The sequence below is a fragment of the Suricata suricatta genome, chromosome 3 (genome assembly GCF_006229205.1).
Source record: "Suricata suricatta isolate VVHF042 chromosome 3, meerkat_22Aug2017_6uvM2_HiC, whole genome shotgun sequence".
NCBI lineage: Eukaryota > Metazoa > Chordata > Mammalia > Carnivora > Herpestidae > Suricata > Suricata suricatta.
Genome location: NC_043702.1, coordinates 78,309,355 through 78,327,674, shown reverse-complemented (window position 1 = coordinate 78,327,674; position 18,320 = coordinate 78,309,355). Strand labels below are relative to the sequence as shown.

Below are 18,320 nucleotides of genomic sequence, written 5' to 3'. Positions count from 1 at the left end.
AGCTGTTAACCTCTCGGGAGAAGGAGGGACGGTGGTCTCGTCTGTAACCAGATGAACAGGCATGCCTCGCCATTCCGGGCTCCGAGATGTGCTCATCCGTGTGTTTCTCAGCTCATCTGACCACCGAGCACCGCCCCGCCAGGAGGGGGGTTTCTGTCAATCTCAAGATCAGTTGAATTTCCTGAGTTTTTCCGGCAGCACCGTGCTCAGAGGTCATGACTAGTTTGAGGTGATTTATTAGGTAGTTTCATGGAATTGGAAGCTCAAGGGACAAGCACAGGCCATTGGGACTTCCCATCGGGACCACTGTCACCTGCCCTCAGCTTGGTGACTTCTCTCAATTGGCGATATTTGAAATCAAATTTCGGTCTTGGGTTTATATTTTCATCCTGCTGCTGCTTATGAGTTTCCGAGCAGTTTCTTTTGAAAGAGAAAAGTCTATTTGCCCACCTGCAAGAGAGAGGTCAATTTCACAGAGCTAATCTGTATCTTTCAAAGGAATATTGGACGTTTTGTTTTGTTCAGTTCTCTAAAATATAACACATACGAAACCCTTGACATCAAGCAGGGAGATTAATTGGGAAGGTCATTGAGTCTCAACTTTTAGAAGCTCTTTTTATTTTCACTTTCAGAATAACCTCTGGTGGGACTGGGTTGCTTGGTTTGTTTTTTTTAAGAAGATGTAGCATGTTGTCCACCTCATGCTGGGGCTGTGGGCGGGCAGCATGCGGGCCTGCCCGCTGACCCCTCGTGTTGGCGCAGAGCGTAGAGCTGGACAACGATGATGGAGGGGGCAGTGCTGCCCAGAAGCAGAAAATTTCCTTCCTGGAAAATAACCTGGAGCAGCTCACGAAGGTTCACAAACAGGTAGGAGAGCTGTGCCAGCTTCCTTCTGCTTCTCGTGTTCTCCTGGACAGAGGCCCCGTAGATGTGGCTGCAGGTCTGGGAGAAGGCTCTGTCACCACAAGACATTAGTGCCAGACTTGAAGTCTTTCAGTCTTCAGTGACTTGCCTTATATATAAAATTCTTTTACTGAGGCCAAATGGAAGGAATTGAGTTTGAGCTCTTGGGGTTTGGGAAGTGGGGTGTTCAGAACCCTGTCTTTGCATCCTATCTCCGGTCCCAGCCTTGGACCTATAGGCCACACGGAACGTAAAGTGAATGCCATGGAGCTGGTTCAGGCCCCTTATTTTTTTTTACAAACGAGGAAACAGACTAGGAGTCGAAGTAACTTAATTCATTTTCTCTCTACTCTGTCGCCGTATTTCTCAAGCACCCTTTCAGGTTCTTACGACGCTCTGGACTTTGTCTAGAGGGACAGCAAAGTTCATGGCCAAACCTACTGGTGATCTAGGCAGTTGTCTCCTTTCTGTATAAATGCTAGAATGTTCATGTTTTCCCTAAATCCTAAAGATTTGTGTTATGATAAAAATGGCCCACCGTGTTGGATCACATGGATAAGGTGATGTCATCTCTCTTTGACTTAAGTCTCTTTGATAATACTGATGATGGCATTTTTTCCCAGAGCGTGGATCGCAGGCAGATTCAACATGGTTGAAGTCACTAATGCAAATTGTCAATGAGAAACATAAAAGCAGAAAGTGCAAGGGAATTTGAAGTAGGGCTCTGAAATTCATTAATTATTTTATTTATTAATTCAATGAATATATGTGAAAAATCTGGAGCTGCTGGTTGGCCTACGGGGTGAAAGAATGCAGGTGTGGACTCGGGATAGGTGACCTTCATGTAGCACTTTGTGATTTTCAAAACTTTTCTTGAGCCACTGGGATTCCCACAGTGGTCCTATTACATGCTATCCCTTTTTATGGGTGAGGACCCCAAGGCTCATAGCGGTTGGATGACTTACCAAGTCCAATGTCAGGGAATAATAGAGCTGGCTCTTCAGTCTTTTCTTAACCCAGGATCAAACCTGTTACTTCTTTTTGTTTTCCTTTATTTTATTGTTATTTTTTTAATTGTATGTATTTATTTTTTCAGTTCCAGTATACTTAATACAGGTGTACAGTGTCTCAGTTCAGCAATTCTCTACATTGCTCAGTGCTCCTCATGATGAGTGTATTCTCAGTCCCCTTTACCTGTCTCACCCATCCCCCACTCGCCTGCCCTCTGCCAGCCACCGGTCCGTGGCCACACCACTCCACACATGCCCAGTCTCACCTGTTGCTGCTTTTTTCTTTTTTTTTTTTTTAATGTTTTTATTTATTTTTGAGAGACAGAGAGAGAGACAGAGCATGAGTGGGGGAGGGGCAGAGAGAGAGGGAGACACAGAATCTGAATTAGGCTCCAGGCTCTGAGCTGGCAGCACAAAGCCCGATGTAGGGCTTGAACTCCTGGACCACGGGATCACGACCTGAGCTGGAGTCAGAGGCTTAACCGACTGAGCCACCCAGGTGCCCCTCACCTGTTGCTTCTTAATTGAGGGTCCTACATAATGGAAGAATGAGCAGTACCCCTGGAGTTACCTGTTAGCCTTTGGATATGTTCCTAAGTGGGTCCAAACCACATGCTGAGGTAGACAACGTGTCCTATGTGGGAGGAGCCCTTCAGGGAGCCCTAGACTATGCATGCCTTTCACCTGGTGCTTTTGAACTTGCTTTATTTACATTTCTCAGCTTTCACATGCTAGCTCTGACTAGTCATTTTCCTTTAACTAGTTGCCCCACCCACTCAAACAAAAGAGGAAATAAATCCTCCCAAGCCTGAAAGCTTCCTGTGCCTGAAAATGACTTTTAATTTCAGTCTACACCCCACCCCACTTCCTTGCACCCACGAATCATGTGTAGCAAATTGGAGGCCCAGGGTATGGGATCCTCGTTTTCCGCCGGTGCTGCCAGCATTTGCAGTCACATGGACTTTCCAAGATGACCTAGTAGCTGGTGGTTTGGCTGCAGAGTCCGCTTCTAGCTGCCCCCATATTACTGTCCGCCCCTCCTGCCGGCCCCCTCGCCTCCCTGGAAGTCACCCCTGTCCCCTCCCGCTGCAGCTGGTCCGGGACAATGCAGACCTGCGCTGTGAGCTGCCCAAGCTGGAGAAGCGGCTGCGGGCCACGGCGGAGCGTGTCAAGGCCCTGGAGAGCGCGCTGAAGGAGGCCAAGGAGAACGCCATGCGGGACCGCAAGCGCTACCAGCAGGAGGTGGATCGCATCAAGGAGGCCGTTCGAGCCAAGAACATGGCCAGGAGGGCCCACTCGGCCCAGATCGGTATGTGTGCCTCTTACCTGGGCCCTTGATGGAAGGCAGGACCCCGGCACCCAGAAGCACTGATGCTCCAAGGCAGCGATGGTGCTCTGAGCTCTCTGTTCTAGAACATGGGAAAGGCTGTAGTCAGTCATGCAGGAGCCGGGCGAGCTGGTGCCTCCAGGCACCTGCATTCATCTGGGAGAATGGGGGGTGGGAAGGCACCTGCCGGCTTATGCTGAGAGATTGCTGCGCACGTTGCAGTCTTCGAAGCTGCTGGGCTGAGCCCAGAAGGTGGCCAGGCGAGGCTGTTGGTAAAGGCGTCTGGTTGTAAACAGAGGTACTTTCTCAGAAGTCCTGGAATATAGGACTACTTCTCAGCAATGCCCAAAGGCCCCTGTACCGGGTGGCCCCACGAAGGGGGCAGTGTGTAGCCAGAAGCCTCAGGCAAAGCCATGTGCAAGGGCAGGTTTGGACGTGGCCTGGAAAGAGCCAGGCCAGGCATCGGTGCATTGATTCTGGTTCCAAGCTGGGGAAGGGGCCTGGACATCCTTGCGTTTGCATAATTTGCCCACACAGGGAATGAGGGTGTAGCTGCTAAGTGGTAGTTCCCAGGACGGAGCTGCAGGCGGAAACCGGATTTAGGGAGGTGCTCTAGAGAGCTTTTTTCTTACATTGAAACGCCTCCCATAACATGTGATAGTATTTCCCATCAGATATTACTGTGCATGTGTTTTGCAAACCAACAACACCCTCATGTTTCTAGTTTTAAGATCATACCTTAGATTAGTGTTTCGTTGCCTTTGTTGGATTTGATGCTCTTTGTAAATCTGGAAACTACAGATCTTTTCACCAGAGAAGTGCATCATAGGCAGACTTCCACATCCAATGTCAGGGGCTGCCCAGATGCCCTCAGAACCCCCGAGGGACCTACAGATCTGTCTCAGATAAAATGAGAAGTCCTTCTAAGTTTGCTCAGCCAGAATTAAAATCATTGATATAAAAATTCTCTCCGTCTCCTAACCATCTGGCGCCCTGAATGAGCTAACTGCACTACCAAGAGGGCAAACATCCTCTTTTCGAAAAGCTCTGATGATTGATAAGAACCATAATGATAAAAATCGTAGGTCTTGGTTTTCACATGCGCCCTGTGGGCATCCAGGTATGGCTGAGTAAGCCTCATCTGAACGTTCTGTCCTTTCTGTTCAATGCAGCCAAGCCCATCCGCCCTGGACACTACCCAGCATCGTCTCCAACAGCCGTCCATGCTGTCCGAGGGGGAGGAGGCAGCTCTTCAAACTCCACTCACTACCAGAAATAAATGTGACGTGAGTCCTCGGTATCGGGTGATTTCTGTGAGGGGCAGATCCCTGCCACTGCTTGGCTCCCGGCCATGTCCGTGCGCCCCTGTGGGAGTCAGCTGACCTGGAGCAGGACCTAGGGACGCCCCTTGCCTGCCCCCAATGTGGTCCAGAGCCTCCGGGTCCTCTTAGCTCAGGCTGCCTGGTGCCGGGGACGCTGCAGGGCAGATGAGGGTGTGGTGCATGAGTCACCTGAGCTTTCTTCTGTCTCTGGGGCTTCCCTGTGCAGCTGGCATCCAAAAGGGCAATACCTGTTTGTCAGCTGCTTTTGCCTCGAGCAGGCAGATGTGGGCGGGTTGCTTCAAGGCTCGGGAGCTGAATATAAAGAAAGAGCCAGATACAGAAAGACCTATTTTTATAATTGCTTTGTGAACTCAACAGATCGGGTTTTAAGAATTGTGCTAAATTATAGCTAGGTAGGTCCAGACCACTTTTTTCTTTGAGGTGTTGGTCTTTCTCTAGGAAATTTCTCTTCCTATCATCCACATGCTTCGTCTTGCTCTACCAGCAAACACATGAGAAGTGAGATGCTTTAGAAAAGAGAAGGAGAGACCGTGTCCTTTTGTACTTAAAGTAGAGGAAAGAGGTTGTTGGTGGGGCTGGGTGGACAGACAGGTGGCCGGAAACATGTTTAGGACAACTCTCTGAACCTGTAACCTCTGGATAGAAGTGGGTATCTCCAAATGTTGCCCTTGCCCTCTGGGCCCTCTGAGGAAGCTGGCTTAGGCGACAATGGTCAAGGGTGACGGGGGAGCACTGATGCCTCTCCAGCTCTTTTGGGATCAAGGTGAGGAAAGTGAACGTGTGGGGCCGGAGCCCCCTGTCAGGCAATGCAACAACATCATGAAGAGGCTCCGGCAGCAACTTCCAAGGGAGGAGCTTGGTGGTTGCCCCCGGACAGCTTTCTCCTGGGCCGCCGCAGGCAGCATGCCAAGGAGCAGGACAGGCGCTGGTCAGATGAGGGAACAGGAGGGAGGGCCGAGGCAGCCCGCGGGCGGGCAGCATGTCCCCCGCCATCTGCCGTGTCCCAAAAGGGAGGATGGGACATCGTCTTGGCTGTGGGCCATCTCATTCAGATCCGATCACTTTCAGTCACAAATAAAATCGGGTGTGATAAAATTGCTTTTGACTACATGTTCCTGGGGTTGTAGTTGGTACTTGAAGGGAACTGTAAGACCACATTAGGCAGCTTGGAATAGAAAAGCAAAGGGGTGGGTGGGTGTCACTCTCCCCTGCTCCCCAGAGACCTAGGCTTCTTGAAGGAGCCTAGGGCCTGGGCCCCTGAATGCTTACAAGCACCCCCGCTGATTCTGTTAGCCACCAAAGTTTGAGAACTCCTATCCTGAAGTCACCATGGCTTATACAGGATGGGATTTGACTTCTCTGTCACATTTAAGGAAACTGCGGGCGGTCTGTCAGCGCTGGTAAGGGAACTCTACAGTGACGACGGGAAGCTCACCTTGTAAATTTAGACTCACTGTCCTCGGCAAGCACCTTCCTCCCTCAGGGTCTGCTCAGGGACTTCCCCAGGTCTAGCTCCCTGCCCACATGCCAGTTAGCAAGCAGAGAGGGAGCTGGGGAGAGACAGAAGCAGCTCCTCCTTTCCTAGCCTTCCCAGGGGGCCCACATGGCGCGGACGCCTGCATCCCTCTGGCCGGAGCGGAGGCACACCGCCATGTGCAGGGGCGAGGGGCCTGGAACGGGCCGTCTTTTAGGGGGCACGTCACTGCCCCGCGTAAAAGTAGTATTCTCTAGCCGAGAACAAGTCAGTGGATGTGGGTGCTACATGCAATATCTACATTACCCCGTGCAATGTAAGCCCAGAGTTGGGGCACCTGGGTGGCTCAGTCTGTTAAGCGTCTGACTTCAGCTCAGGTTATGATCTCACAGTTCGTGAGTTCAAGCCCCACGTCGAGATCTGCGGTGACAAGCCTGGAGCCTGCTTCCGAGTCTGTGTCTCCTTCTCTCTTCTCTCTGCTCCTCCCCTGCTCACACTCTGTCTCTCAAATAAGAAAATAAACTACTCTCAAATATATAAACACTAAAAAAAATTTTTTTTAATGTAGGGACAGAGAGGTATACGTGCTTGGTTCCCACCAGGCTCTTAATAAATAAACTGGCTCAGAGATTCTGGGGTCCAGGTCCGGTGCAACGGACAGTCACTTGCCTCATGCAATCCCGGAAAGGTCCGTCAGACCCATGTTTCGTGTAAGGTACGCTTGAGATTGAGAGGCAGTAGGTCTGGTGAGACTTTCAGGATCTTTGAACCAACCACACCGTCCTCACCTTTCCTGGGATTTGTCGCGTTCTGTAACTCCAAGTGTTATAAGTGAATTTGATTATTTTGTCTGCGATTGGAATCTCCTTGGTTCACTTCACCTGTCCATACGACTGCTGCGGCCGGGCACATTCCCCACGTCATGACACAGGCCCCTTCCTACTTATCAGGATGCTGGTATGGTAGAGGGCCCGGCTTTGGACGAGACACAGGGTCGTGTTGGGTCTTCTTTCTTCTTTTTTCCTAGTGTTTATGTATTTATTTTGAGGGGGGTAGAGGGGCAGAGAGAGAGAGGAGAGAGAGAATCCTAAGCAGGCTCTGTGCTTCAGTGCAGAGCCCAATGTGGGGCTCAAGCTCACGAACCATGAGATCATGACCTGAGTCAAAATCAAGAGTTAGACATTTAACAATGACTCAGCTACCCAGGTGGCCCAGGTCATCCACTTTCTTTAAATTAGTTCCCTTCAGTAACCCTTACTTGGTTGCTTCATCTCATCCTCTGCCTGGATCATTGCTCTTGAAATGAGGACAAAATGAGTCACACTTCTTAAGCAGCTTGACCCAGAACACGTACTCAACGAAAAGGTCAGCTGTAGACTAGAGTGGCAGTGCAGTGCTTGGGCCTAGTAGGTAGTCGATGAGCCTGTCGCCTCCTTCAATTCATGTAGTTGTTACAAAATAGATTTTAGTCTCTCTCTGGCCCCAGATTCTGTTTTTTTTTTTTAAATACATTTATTTATTTTTGAGAGATAGAGACAGAGCATGAGTGGGCAGAGGGGCAGAGAGAGAAAGAGACAGAGAATCCAAAGCAGGCTCCAGGCTCTGAGCCGTCAGCACAGAGCCCGATGCAGGCCTCGAGCCCATGAACTATGAGATCATGACGTGAGCTGAAGTGAGACGCTAAAACCTACTGAGCCACCCAGGTGCCCCACTCGGGCCCCAAGTTCTAACTGCTGAGTGGGAGGGCCCATGAGTCCGGACCCTATTTGCTGCCATGACCAGATAAAGGTGTCTTAAAGATATTCTCATTTATTTGTCTAAAGCTTATGAACGAGAACATTGACTATGTTTAAAAGAATGGGAATTTGTCAGGAGAGGTTAAAAAAAAGGATAGTAACCAGTGGAGTGGGGAATTATAATTGGAAGTGATAAAATGCAAAATCATTAAAAAAAATAGTAGGAAATGTGGAATGCATTGCTTAGTTGGGATCAAAACCTTTTGAGATGATCCTTCCTGATTTTTGGGATGCTCATTCCGAAGTATGTTTGCCCTAGGAGGAAATGACCTCAGGGGCTGACTCTTCCCAGCCCTCCTGCTGAAGCCAGAGTAGCCATTTCATACTTGGGCAGCATTTGGATATCTTTAGGGTTTCTTTCTGCTTCATTTCAGGTTTTAAGGAATATAGTCACAATGCGTATTTTGGTTTAAGCCCAAAGTTTCAGAGCAACTGAAGATGCCAACATGTAGAAATCAGAACTCAGGATAATGCTGGCTTTTATCTTAGCTAGTTCAAATCCAGGGGGGCAGCCTGGGGGAGGGGACATCTTTTTCAAATCACAAAACTGGACATGGAGCAGTGTAGTGCAGCAAAGAAAGGACGTGGAATACAGGGATGGCTGGACATGGGTTCAAGCCCTGGCCTTGGCTTTATTGCCATATGGTGTTGGGCAAGTTACTTGATACCTTTCAGCCTCAATTTCATCATCTGCAAAATGGGGTCAAGCCTGGAGAGCCTGTTCCATACTTGGTTTAACAAGGTCTTGTGCAGTAATACTCTTTTTTTTTTTTTTTTTTTTTTTTTGCGGGGAGATAGTAAATAAACAAGATAACTTCAAATAGTGCTAAGGTTCTGAAGAAAATAAGAGCAGGTTAATGAAATGGAGATTTAGAAGAGGGGGTGACATTTGAGCAGAGCACTGACAGGACAATTACCAGCTACACAATGCCTGGGGAAGAGTGGCCCAGGCACTGGCCGGAAGGCAAGAATGGCTGGCGCATTGGGGTAACCTCGGGAAGGCTGATGGGGCCGGAGCGCAGAGAGTGCAGAGACCTTCGTAATCAGGGTTGTTGGGGAAGGAGGCAGAGGACAGAAAAATGAGGCCTTAGAGGCGGGGCCGGCAGCTTAGAGTGCAGTCGGAGTGCGTGGGGCCTCTGGGGTCTTTGGGTCTGGGAGTGGTGGGACGCGGGGCCACCCTATGCTGGACCCCCAGGAAAGGAGGGGGTGGCTGAGAGCCAGAGCAGGGCTCCCCTAGCGGCCACTGCGGGAGAAGCGATAACGCAGGAGACGGGAGAGTTATAGGTACGGAGAACCCGCTACCCTGAGAGGTGCTGCCATCCGGAGCATAAGGGGAGGGGACGAGAAGGCAGAGTAGAAAGGACAGTTGCCAGTAGGTGGTAGATGGGATGGCAGGGACGTGGATCGGGCCTCATCTTAGTGCCTGCTTTCTCTTGCAAGAAGCCAGGTTATCAGCTGAAGGAGGCTGATAAACGGGGTTGTGGGCTGGAGAAGAGATAAGGTGTGAAATAGACCTCTGGGGCAGTCGTGAGTATTTATTCATGGCCCCACATTTAATGTGGACACCATTTAAATAAGATTCCGGCTCCTTAGTTCTAAGGTTCCTGGATTTGGCTTCCTTTCCTGCCCGTGCTTGGCCAAACCATTGGCCAAGTGTGTCCACCAGATGGCGCCAGTGGGGCATTGCTGTACCTTGGCTGTTTTCTAAAAGGCTTCCAGGCAAAATGGTCTTCTTTCGGCTTTCCTATAGTTAGGCCACTATTTCTCAGATTTTGATAGTAAAGAGAGTACTTTTAGGGGGATAAAGTTCTCACATGCTTCCAGAGTTTATTTATTTTATGATAGTTAAGTTTTAGCAAATTGAAAACAGTATATACTCTTGTACTTAGTCTTATGCAGCTATCAAGTCAAAACAAACTTAGGAGTTAGATTGAAATGAAGCACAAATCAAAAATCCAAGTCACCAGCCTTAACATAATGTAATGAATGATGGCCTTTTGCTGAAAGTAAAGAGCTGGGTGCAATGTGATTCTGGTGTGCACTGCTTCTTAGAGAAGTTTGTCCAAGCTACTTTCGTGTATCAGGGCATGACTCACTTCTTTTACCCCCTTTCTGTGCTAAAATCACTGCCGAAGGGCACCTGCTGGCTCAGTTGGTAGAGCACGTGACTCTTGATCTTGGGGTTGTAAGTTTGAGCCCCACAATGGATGTAGAGATTACTTAAAAATAAAGTCTTGGGGTGCCTGGGTGGCTCGGTTACCTGGTTGAAGCTTGTACTCGCTCTCAAAATAAATAAATAAATAAACCTAAAATGAATAAATAAAGTCTTAAAAAAAAGAAAAAGAAATCACTGCATCCCTTTCAGCCAATTTGCCTTCTTGTGGCTGGAGCTCATTACTGCCCTATGGAGTCCGGCTTCAGCGGGAGGATGTTTAAGTTGTAAGGAGTAGCTCCTACTTGGTCACAGCAGAAAATGCACGTGGAGCTAAATGTGCACAGGCAGGTTTGGTCGCAAGGTGGTCAGCTAGAGAATTTAGAATATGCACACAGTAATGCTTCAGATTTTTGTGGCAAGGAAAACATAAAATTGAAAATATTGAGAGGAGTGCCTGGGTGGCTCAGTCAGTTGAACATCCAACTCTTGATTTTGGCTCAGGTCATGGTCCCAGGGTCCTGGGATCGAGCCCTCAGCTTGGAGCCTGCTTAAGATTCTCTCTCTTTTTCTGGGGCACCTGGGCGGCTCAGTTGGTTAAGTGTCCAACTCTTGATCTCGGCTCAGGTTATGATCTCACAGTCATTGATCAAGGCCCCACATCAGGCTCTGCATGCTGATAGCGCGGAGCCTGCTTGGGATTCTCTCTCTCCCTCTCCCCCGCTCCTCCCCTGCTCACTTTCTCTCTCACAATAAATAAGCTTAAAAAAAAAAAAAACATTCCCTCTCTCTTACCCTCCCTCTCTCCCTCCCCCTTCTGCCTCTGTCTCCTGTACACATGCATTTTCTCTTCCTCAAAAAATAAAAAAATAAAGGCAAAATTGAAAATCATTAAAAAAGAAAAAGAAAATATTGTGAAATTAACTGAAGGCTCAGGATGCCTGTCACTTTGTTGATGTAGGTGAAGACTCTGATATTTGAGGACTACACTTTGATTAAACACCGTATATATTAAGTCGAGAAACCATAGCCTATTTAATAAAGTTTTGACAAAATATTTGGTGAAATCACAGTGGCCGAGCCTGTAGGGACCCCAGGGGTCTTACAGGAGAAACAGGTCCATGTTTTCAGACTGTGAGTTCATGTTTTGAGGCATAAAGGAAACAGCACTGGGAAAGCACGGCTGTGGTTTCTAGCAGGGTCACCTGGCAGGTGGGGCCACAAAGAGCCATCAAAGCAGACCAGGTGTTCTGTTATGGCCTCTGCCTCCGATTTGTGTGACATTCCCTGGGGTGGTGACCATCACCGTGGAATGGCTCTGTCTTCTTCAGGTTTTACTACTTCAAGAGCTGTGTTGTGAATATCGTTGTTAGTTACTAAAAACAGGACCTTTAAACTCCTAAACGTTTGTGGGCAGGAGGCGGACGCCTATCCCAGATCTACAGGCTTTCACGACTGTCCCCTTTTGTTGCTATCATGGTCATCTGTGACTGAGGGCCTGGCCTCCTGGACCCTGTGTTGCCTGCATGCCTGCCACTTTTAGGGACCTTCAGGCTTGGCCCAGACATCTGGAATGCATAAATAATGTTCTAGTCTAAGAAGTCTTGTCTTGTCTCAGTAGGCTACGCCCAAAAGGGGAAATTCCAAGTGTACATTAGAGACAGGAAGTCCAGTATTTTCTAGCCTAGTACTTAAACCTCTGATGTATTTGTCTCCGAATGTCCCAGGCCATTTCCCCACATTTACTACCCTCAGTTAAAGCCCTGAACTTTAGGTCCCTGTGGCCCTCTAGCTCTTCTATCTTTGATCCAGAAAATTCCACCTTCTTTCAACCCCCAACACTGCGCTCTCCCTTCATTGTTTTCCTCACTCCACCTCAGGCAGAATAGTTTTCTTTCTAAGCACTTGACAAGCAGAACAAAAAGCCCCTTATTGTTTGGTCCTTAATTTATCTCGAGGTTCAGACTGAGCTTCCCAAGCTGGCACTTCCGTCATTTCTCTTGTTGCTTTTCTAAATCATGGTCTTTCCTTCTTACTACTCTTCTCTCTGTCCTGAAAACCTGGCTCCATCCCATCTGGCATTGTTGGTGGGGTTCTCTTTGACCATTCTCCCAGTTTTTATACCCACTTAATCACAAATAAAAAATATACCTAAAATGTATAAGTTGCCTTGTGCCCACAGCAAAAGTGGGTTCACTCCATATGTAGAGGGTGGGTGAGAATTTGCTTCACCCAATTTAAGCCTCTGAAGTAGTGACATCAGCCAGGGAGCCTCCTTTAGAGCAGGTCATGTGGGATCCTTAAGTCAACCACATGTGGTCTACCTCTGAGCCACTGGGCTGTTCAACTTGCTAGTGCTGTTGGAAAATCCTAGTAATTAAATGGTTGAGTCACAAGACTGCACCTGCAGGGGGGCTCTGTGCCTCAGGCTGGGTGCGTAGCTGGGTGACTGTGGGGTCCTGGTGTGAAGCCCAGCTGCCTGGGGTTGAATCCCAGACTGGCCGTATACTAGGTGAATTATTATGTCTGACATACAGGGTGGCTATGGGGATTAAATGCATTAATACACACAGAGAGCTTGGGCAGGTGCCTGGCACGGACCGCGCACACACTGACAGCGTCTCGTCCAGGGCCATCCTACCTTCTACAAAGAGGCCGCGTGAACTGTTGAGATCACACAACACATCTTGTCAGTGGTGGATCCTGGGCCAAGAAGCCTGACCAGCTTTGTTCCAGTTCTAAAGTTTCTGGCCTTCAGACCCTTTGTAGTCTTAAAAAGTATTGACATCAAAAAGCTTTTACATTCCTGGGTTATGTCTCTTGACATGTTTTATACTATTGGTATAAATTGAAACAAAATTTTTAGATATCACTACTGTTGACCAAAATGCCACTTTTAATGAAAAGTAATTATTTTCCAAAACAAAAACAGCAGAATGGTATTCCTTTGCAGTTTTGCAAATCTGCTCAACATTTGGCTTGATGGACAGCACTGGATTCCCCTCTCTACTTCCGCGTTCTGTCGGTTGCAGTGTGTTTATTTTATTTATTTTTAAATTTTTTTTAAAGATTTATTTTTGAAAGAGAGAGTAAGATAGACAGAGCATGAGGCGGGGCAGGGCAAAGAGAGAAGGAGACACAAGAATCCTAAGCAGGCTCCAGGCTCTGAGCTGTTAGCACAGAGCAACACAGGGCTTGAACTCATGAACTCAAGATCATGACCTGAGCTGAAACTGGATGCCCAACCGATTGAGCCACCCTGGTGCCCCGTGATGTGTTTATTTTAGTTGGGAGGTGGGGAGGGAGAAGCCCAGCCTTGTCACTCCAGAAGGATTCTTGGGCACGGAGAAGTTATGATCATAGCACCTTCTTCATCAAGGGTTCGCTGGGTGTTGAGTGCGTGATGTGAAAGAAGGGTGGAAGGAGTGGAAGGCTGTGAGGCAAGAACTGGTGCCAGCGTGGTGGTGGTTGTGGGCACAGACCTGCAAGCATAGACAAGGTGGGACTCAGGGCAAGAAGGCAGAAGTGACCACAGATGGCCACTAGGGCAGAGGACCTAGAAATCAGCCCTGTGAGCTCAAAGGAAGTAATCACGGAGGACCCAGGAGGAAGAGTGGTGGTACGTGACGTTCAGCTGGTAATTCTTATAACGTGGGGATCGAATTGTACAAAAGCAAAAGAAAGATAAAACTATGTACTGTTTGGATTAAGTGTAAATCCACTTGCAAGCAATTGCAAAAGCTAAAGTTGGGGGAATAAATCTCTACTTTCTTGCAAAACTCTTGTATAATTAGCTCCTTTCTTCAGCCTCCCCACTCCTTCTGAAGAAAGGCGATTTTATTTCCTTCTAAGTCTGGTCACACGTCGCCACTCTGAATTTCCATCTCCAGTTTGGCAGAGGCCCAGGGACTGCCTCGTAGCAAGTCACCTGGTCCAGTGCTGTGCTTTTCCATGAGCGACAACTCTGAGCCAGCTAAGAGGGTCGACAGAGCTGAGTGTTAAATGTTCTCAAGATTGGCCGACCCCTCTGGGTGGCGCTCTCTGCCATCAGAAGTCAGAAATGGTTTCTCCTGGGGCCAACCCATTTACTTTTAGAAGCTCTCTCCATCCCTCTGCCCCCCACCTGGATTTATCAGAAGAGTTGAACATTCAGATAGTTGGGGGGATGTCTAGGAACCTTTTTTTCAGTTGAGTCCTTTTTTCTTGGGCTTGCTGGAAAGATTGCTTTGGCAGATGGGCCGTAAAGATCTTTAACTCAGGATGCAGAATGACCTCTTTCTAATAAAGGACCCTTTATTGGTGGAGTTCCTGTGTTTTTCCTTTTGGTAGCCTGTCACCATCTCCGCCTTCTCACTCTCCTTGAGGTGACTAAGCAGGTTGGGTCTCCACTGTGGCTCCCTGTTTCTAACGTACTGTTAGCCAGAACGTGCTGAGTCTTGTCCATGGAAGGGTGGGGGGTTTGAACGAAAGGCCATCTGGTGGAAATCGTAGGGCTCCATGGTCCCCAGGCATAGTTGAGGCCACCCCACCGAGCATGTGTCTTTAATCCTAGGCTCTGTCAACAAGGGTTGGCTACAGTCCCCACACTCAGCCCTAATCCTACAATTGAAGGCACATGCTCCTACCTCCCTGCCTCCAGGCCCGCAGGAAGACCGTCCCATCTGGCCAGCGTGGCCCATAAGTGGTTCTGAGATCATGTGCTTGCAGAAAGGACCCTGTAAGGAAAGTGAAATGGGGACTCTGGTGGTGGTCTTTAGAAAGCATCCCAGTGCCTATTGGTTTTCAGCTCAAACTGAATTAAAATGACAACTATGACCAGGCTTCTAGAGTCTTCATCTCTTGTCCTAATAGTAAGCACAAAATCTTACCATAAAGGCCAAACATTAAAGATGCTCTTCCCAAAGACAAATCTTTCTTCCTCTGTGACTTCTAAAAAGGACATGAATATTACCATGTGACATTCTCTAAGCCTTCTTTAATGGAGCAGCTTTCTACCTGGGGACAGTTACACCATTGGAGAAAGAGACGGTAGCTACCAGATGAACTCTCGGACTATTTTTTGTGTCTGGGAAGAAGTGGTATTATAAAAAAGAACGTGTTTCCTTTTTTTCCTACACAATTACTGTTCTTTTTTCCTCCCCCCCCTCCCCACTTTGATCCTCCCTACTTTTATAATCCCTTTACACATGCAGAATTTTTACTATTTATGGATAATTTACATCCTGCTTATTTATATAAAATATGTGAGGTTACTTATAACACATGAGTCAGGAGAGTAAAGGGAAAAAATTAGAGAGGAGAGAGCACTGTAGCAGGAATCTGACATAAATAGCACGGTGGATCTCTAAAGTTAGATATAAGCCTTCTTCTTGGGGCAAAAACAGGATTAGGGGGTTCCTTTTAAAATCAGATGGACACTTGGGGTTTTCTTCGTGTCTGGCGTATTTCCGTGCTGGGCAGTTCCCTGCCTTTCCAGGATGAGGCTCTCCCTACCACTGCTGACATCCCCTCTCCATCCCACAAGCGCCCTGAGCTTTGCACAAAACCCACAGGAGGATCCCTGGCAAACCCATGGCTTCCAGCTGGTGGAAAGAAGCTGAACCCTTTGGTTTCTTCCTGAAAGTTGAGTTGGTCCAAAGGCAACAGAGGCCACTCAAGTCTTGCCTCTGGGTCAGGACTAGCCCAGACGTTTGTCCTGGAGACCTGGGCACGATCAGATGGACCTCTGGTGGGCAAAATCAAAGGGAATCCCCTCCGAGCAACTTCATCAGCCCAGGGAGGTGAAAGCTACCTTTCAGCTGGGACTGGAAACTTCTTTCTTGAGAGAGCCTGGGGTAGGGGTCATGTCTGACCTGACTCCAAATCCCAAGTGCTGGGAAGGGCAAAGGTATTCGAGGACTTCTTAGGAATGAAGAAAATGCATTATGTTCCTCTATCACCAGTGTCAATAGATAAGGACTTTTGGAGAAGACTGTGGTCAGGGCTAAGTGCTTAAATCAAAAGCAGTAAACAGGAGGCTGTGCTGTCTGATACACTAGCCACCAGCCGCATGTGGCCACTGAAACTTGAAAGTGGCCGAGTCCAAACTGAGATGTGCCCAAAGTATAGATAGAATATACAACACATTGCAAACGCCATGGATAAAAGACTGCAGTATCCCGATAGTGATATTGTAACATGAGACGTCTCAACCTGTAATAATGATTACATGTTGAAATGACAATATATTGAATTGATTGGGTTAAATGAATTATATTATTAAAATTCATTTTACTTCTTCCCACTTTTTAATGTGACCACTTGAAGATGATTTAAAATTAAATATGTAGCTCACATGGTATTTTTATTGGACAGCTCTGGTCTAAATATCTAGAATATTCATCTAAATATCTAAATACTCTAGATATGCCAAATATCAAAACACTTTTTGAGGAGGGTATTTCCACTGTGTTCTCTAACACCTGTGTCTCTCTCTGGTTCTCTTTCAACAGATACAGCTCTTCGTGTAGCATGTCAAGGACTACGTTAATCACCAATTCCTTTATTTTTTTTCCCTCCTACACAATTTCCATTTTCTTTTATATTGGTTTACCCCAGCCGTCTGCAGTACACCAGTTTCAGATATTCGAGCTGTGTAGACTTTCTGTGTGTACAGATCTGTGCTTGGACTTTTCCTGAGAACTCTGAAGGGGACAATTGCAGAAGAATTGGAACTGTTGCCGGGGACTCGGCCTCAGGGCTTTGGGTGGTCTCTGGGCGGTCCCTGAAGCCTCCTTTCGTGGTGCACAGTCCCAGCAAACGCCCTCCGAGCCGTTCCCTGGGGGGAACATCCAAGCTCCATTGCACCTGTCTGGTCTCCTGTAAAATAAACACATTACTTTATATTTTTAGGGAACAACAAAAAAAGTGCTGCTATAAAGGTTCAAAATTTTCATTCTGAACACTTTTCCAAAACAAATTACCCCAAAGAAGCATTTTGAATACCCCGGTCACATCTGTGGATCTATGAAATACACCTTTTCGTAAGGCACCTGTTAAAATGCAAAGCAAATTTCTTCAAGGCAAAAAAACAATCTGACAGTAGCAATATAGAATTTGTTCATTCAGACATATCTATGTAAAAGCAAAAAGTCATAAAATTCACCTAAGCTGCTTGCTAGCGAACCTGCAGCGACTCGTTTAAGTCAGCCCACTTTGAACATCCTTCCTTCAGAAGTGTTGAAAATGCTGCAAAGTTGGGTGATTGGAAATGGGGTGGCCCTCTCCTTGCTCCCTCCTCCCTGACTGTACTGGAGCTTGCCTTGGAGATGGCCTCTTCCTGTAGAGAACCATCTGAAGCCTTGAGGGGGTACTGCTGATGAAATCCAGGATCATTCCCACAGTTGAAAAAAGAAGTCCTTGGGCAGGGGAGTAATTGACAAATGTTTGTGCCTATGAATAAGTTGCTGTGAATAAGTTGTTATTGTAACCCTCCGTTGCTGATTGTTTGTTTGAGTTTGCTCTTTGGCTTCACATTGATTTCATCTTCTTAAGCAGAATTAGAAGAAATCAGTATGGATGGATTTTTTTTTTTTTACATTTAACTGTTGGTTTATTTAACACTTGAATTTGAAGCTAAATCAACTCTTACTTCCAGTTGTGGATTTTAAAATGATTGATTTCTAAGTAGTAAAGTCTTCAGGGAAGCTGACAAGGATTCATTTAACTTGGTCTTGTGTGGTGCTGCTAGTTTTGACAATTTGAGGGTAAGTCAGTGACAACCAGACCAATCTCAGCGAAAGCATCCAACCTATCTCTGTGCCTGCCCATGATGAGCCAGCTGGCACTGTCCCTGCTGCTGTCACCACAGGAAAGAAATGTAGGCCGGGGAGACAGGGAGTTCTCTCTTTGCTGTGTGAGTTGTAGTTGAGATAGTGTGTGTGTGTGTGTGTGTATGTGTGTGTGTGTGTGTGTGTGTGTGTGTGTGTAAAGCACTGAAGACTGTGAATTGACTTCCAGACTTTTCTTGTATAAAATTTACCTAACACAACAAAACTGCTTTGACTTAATTTATTTGTTAAATGTTGCACTTTGTTTATAGGTGGGGTTTGGGTTTTTTTTGAGGGGGGCACTAAGGAGGAAGAAGAAGAAAAATTCTACTGAAGTATTTATTTCATAAAGGTGACAATTTTGCATTCATTTACATTAAAAAAATTCTTCTTTTGATTTTCTTATATTGCCAGTACTTGTCTGAAATAGATGCGCAATGGCTATTTGCAGTCTGATAAAAGGGACTTTGTAGGACAGGATTTGCAAACCTCATCAGGTTATAACAT

At 47.1% G+C, this 18,320-nt stretch overlaps 1 protein-coding gene across 2 annotated transcripts in view; it reads left to right on the top strand.

Annotated features, from left to right (window-relative positions):
- Positions 1–18,039, top strand: part of KIF5C (kinesin family member 5C) — a 151,283-nt gene extending 133,244 nt beyond the window's left edge. The window contains exons 23-26 of one of the 2 annotated variants that reach the window (XM_029934611.1): positions 763–867; positions 3,006–3,222; positions 4,413–4,526; positions 16,497–18,039. In XM_029934611.1, the coding sequence (XP_029790471.1) occupies positions 763–867; positions 3,006–3,222; positions 4,413–4,519 (429 nt within the window). In that variant the 3' untranslated portion in view covers positions 4,520–4,526; positions 16,497–18,039. The remainder of the gene's footprint in view (positions 1–762; positions 868–3,005; positions 3,223–4,412; positions 4,527–16,496) is intronic. The other variant, XM_029934612.1, reaches the window with a different exon arrangement.
- The last annotated feature ends 281 nt before the right edge of the window (positions 18,040–18,320 follow it).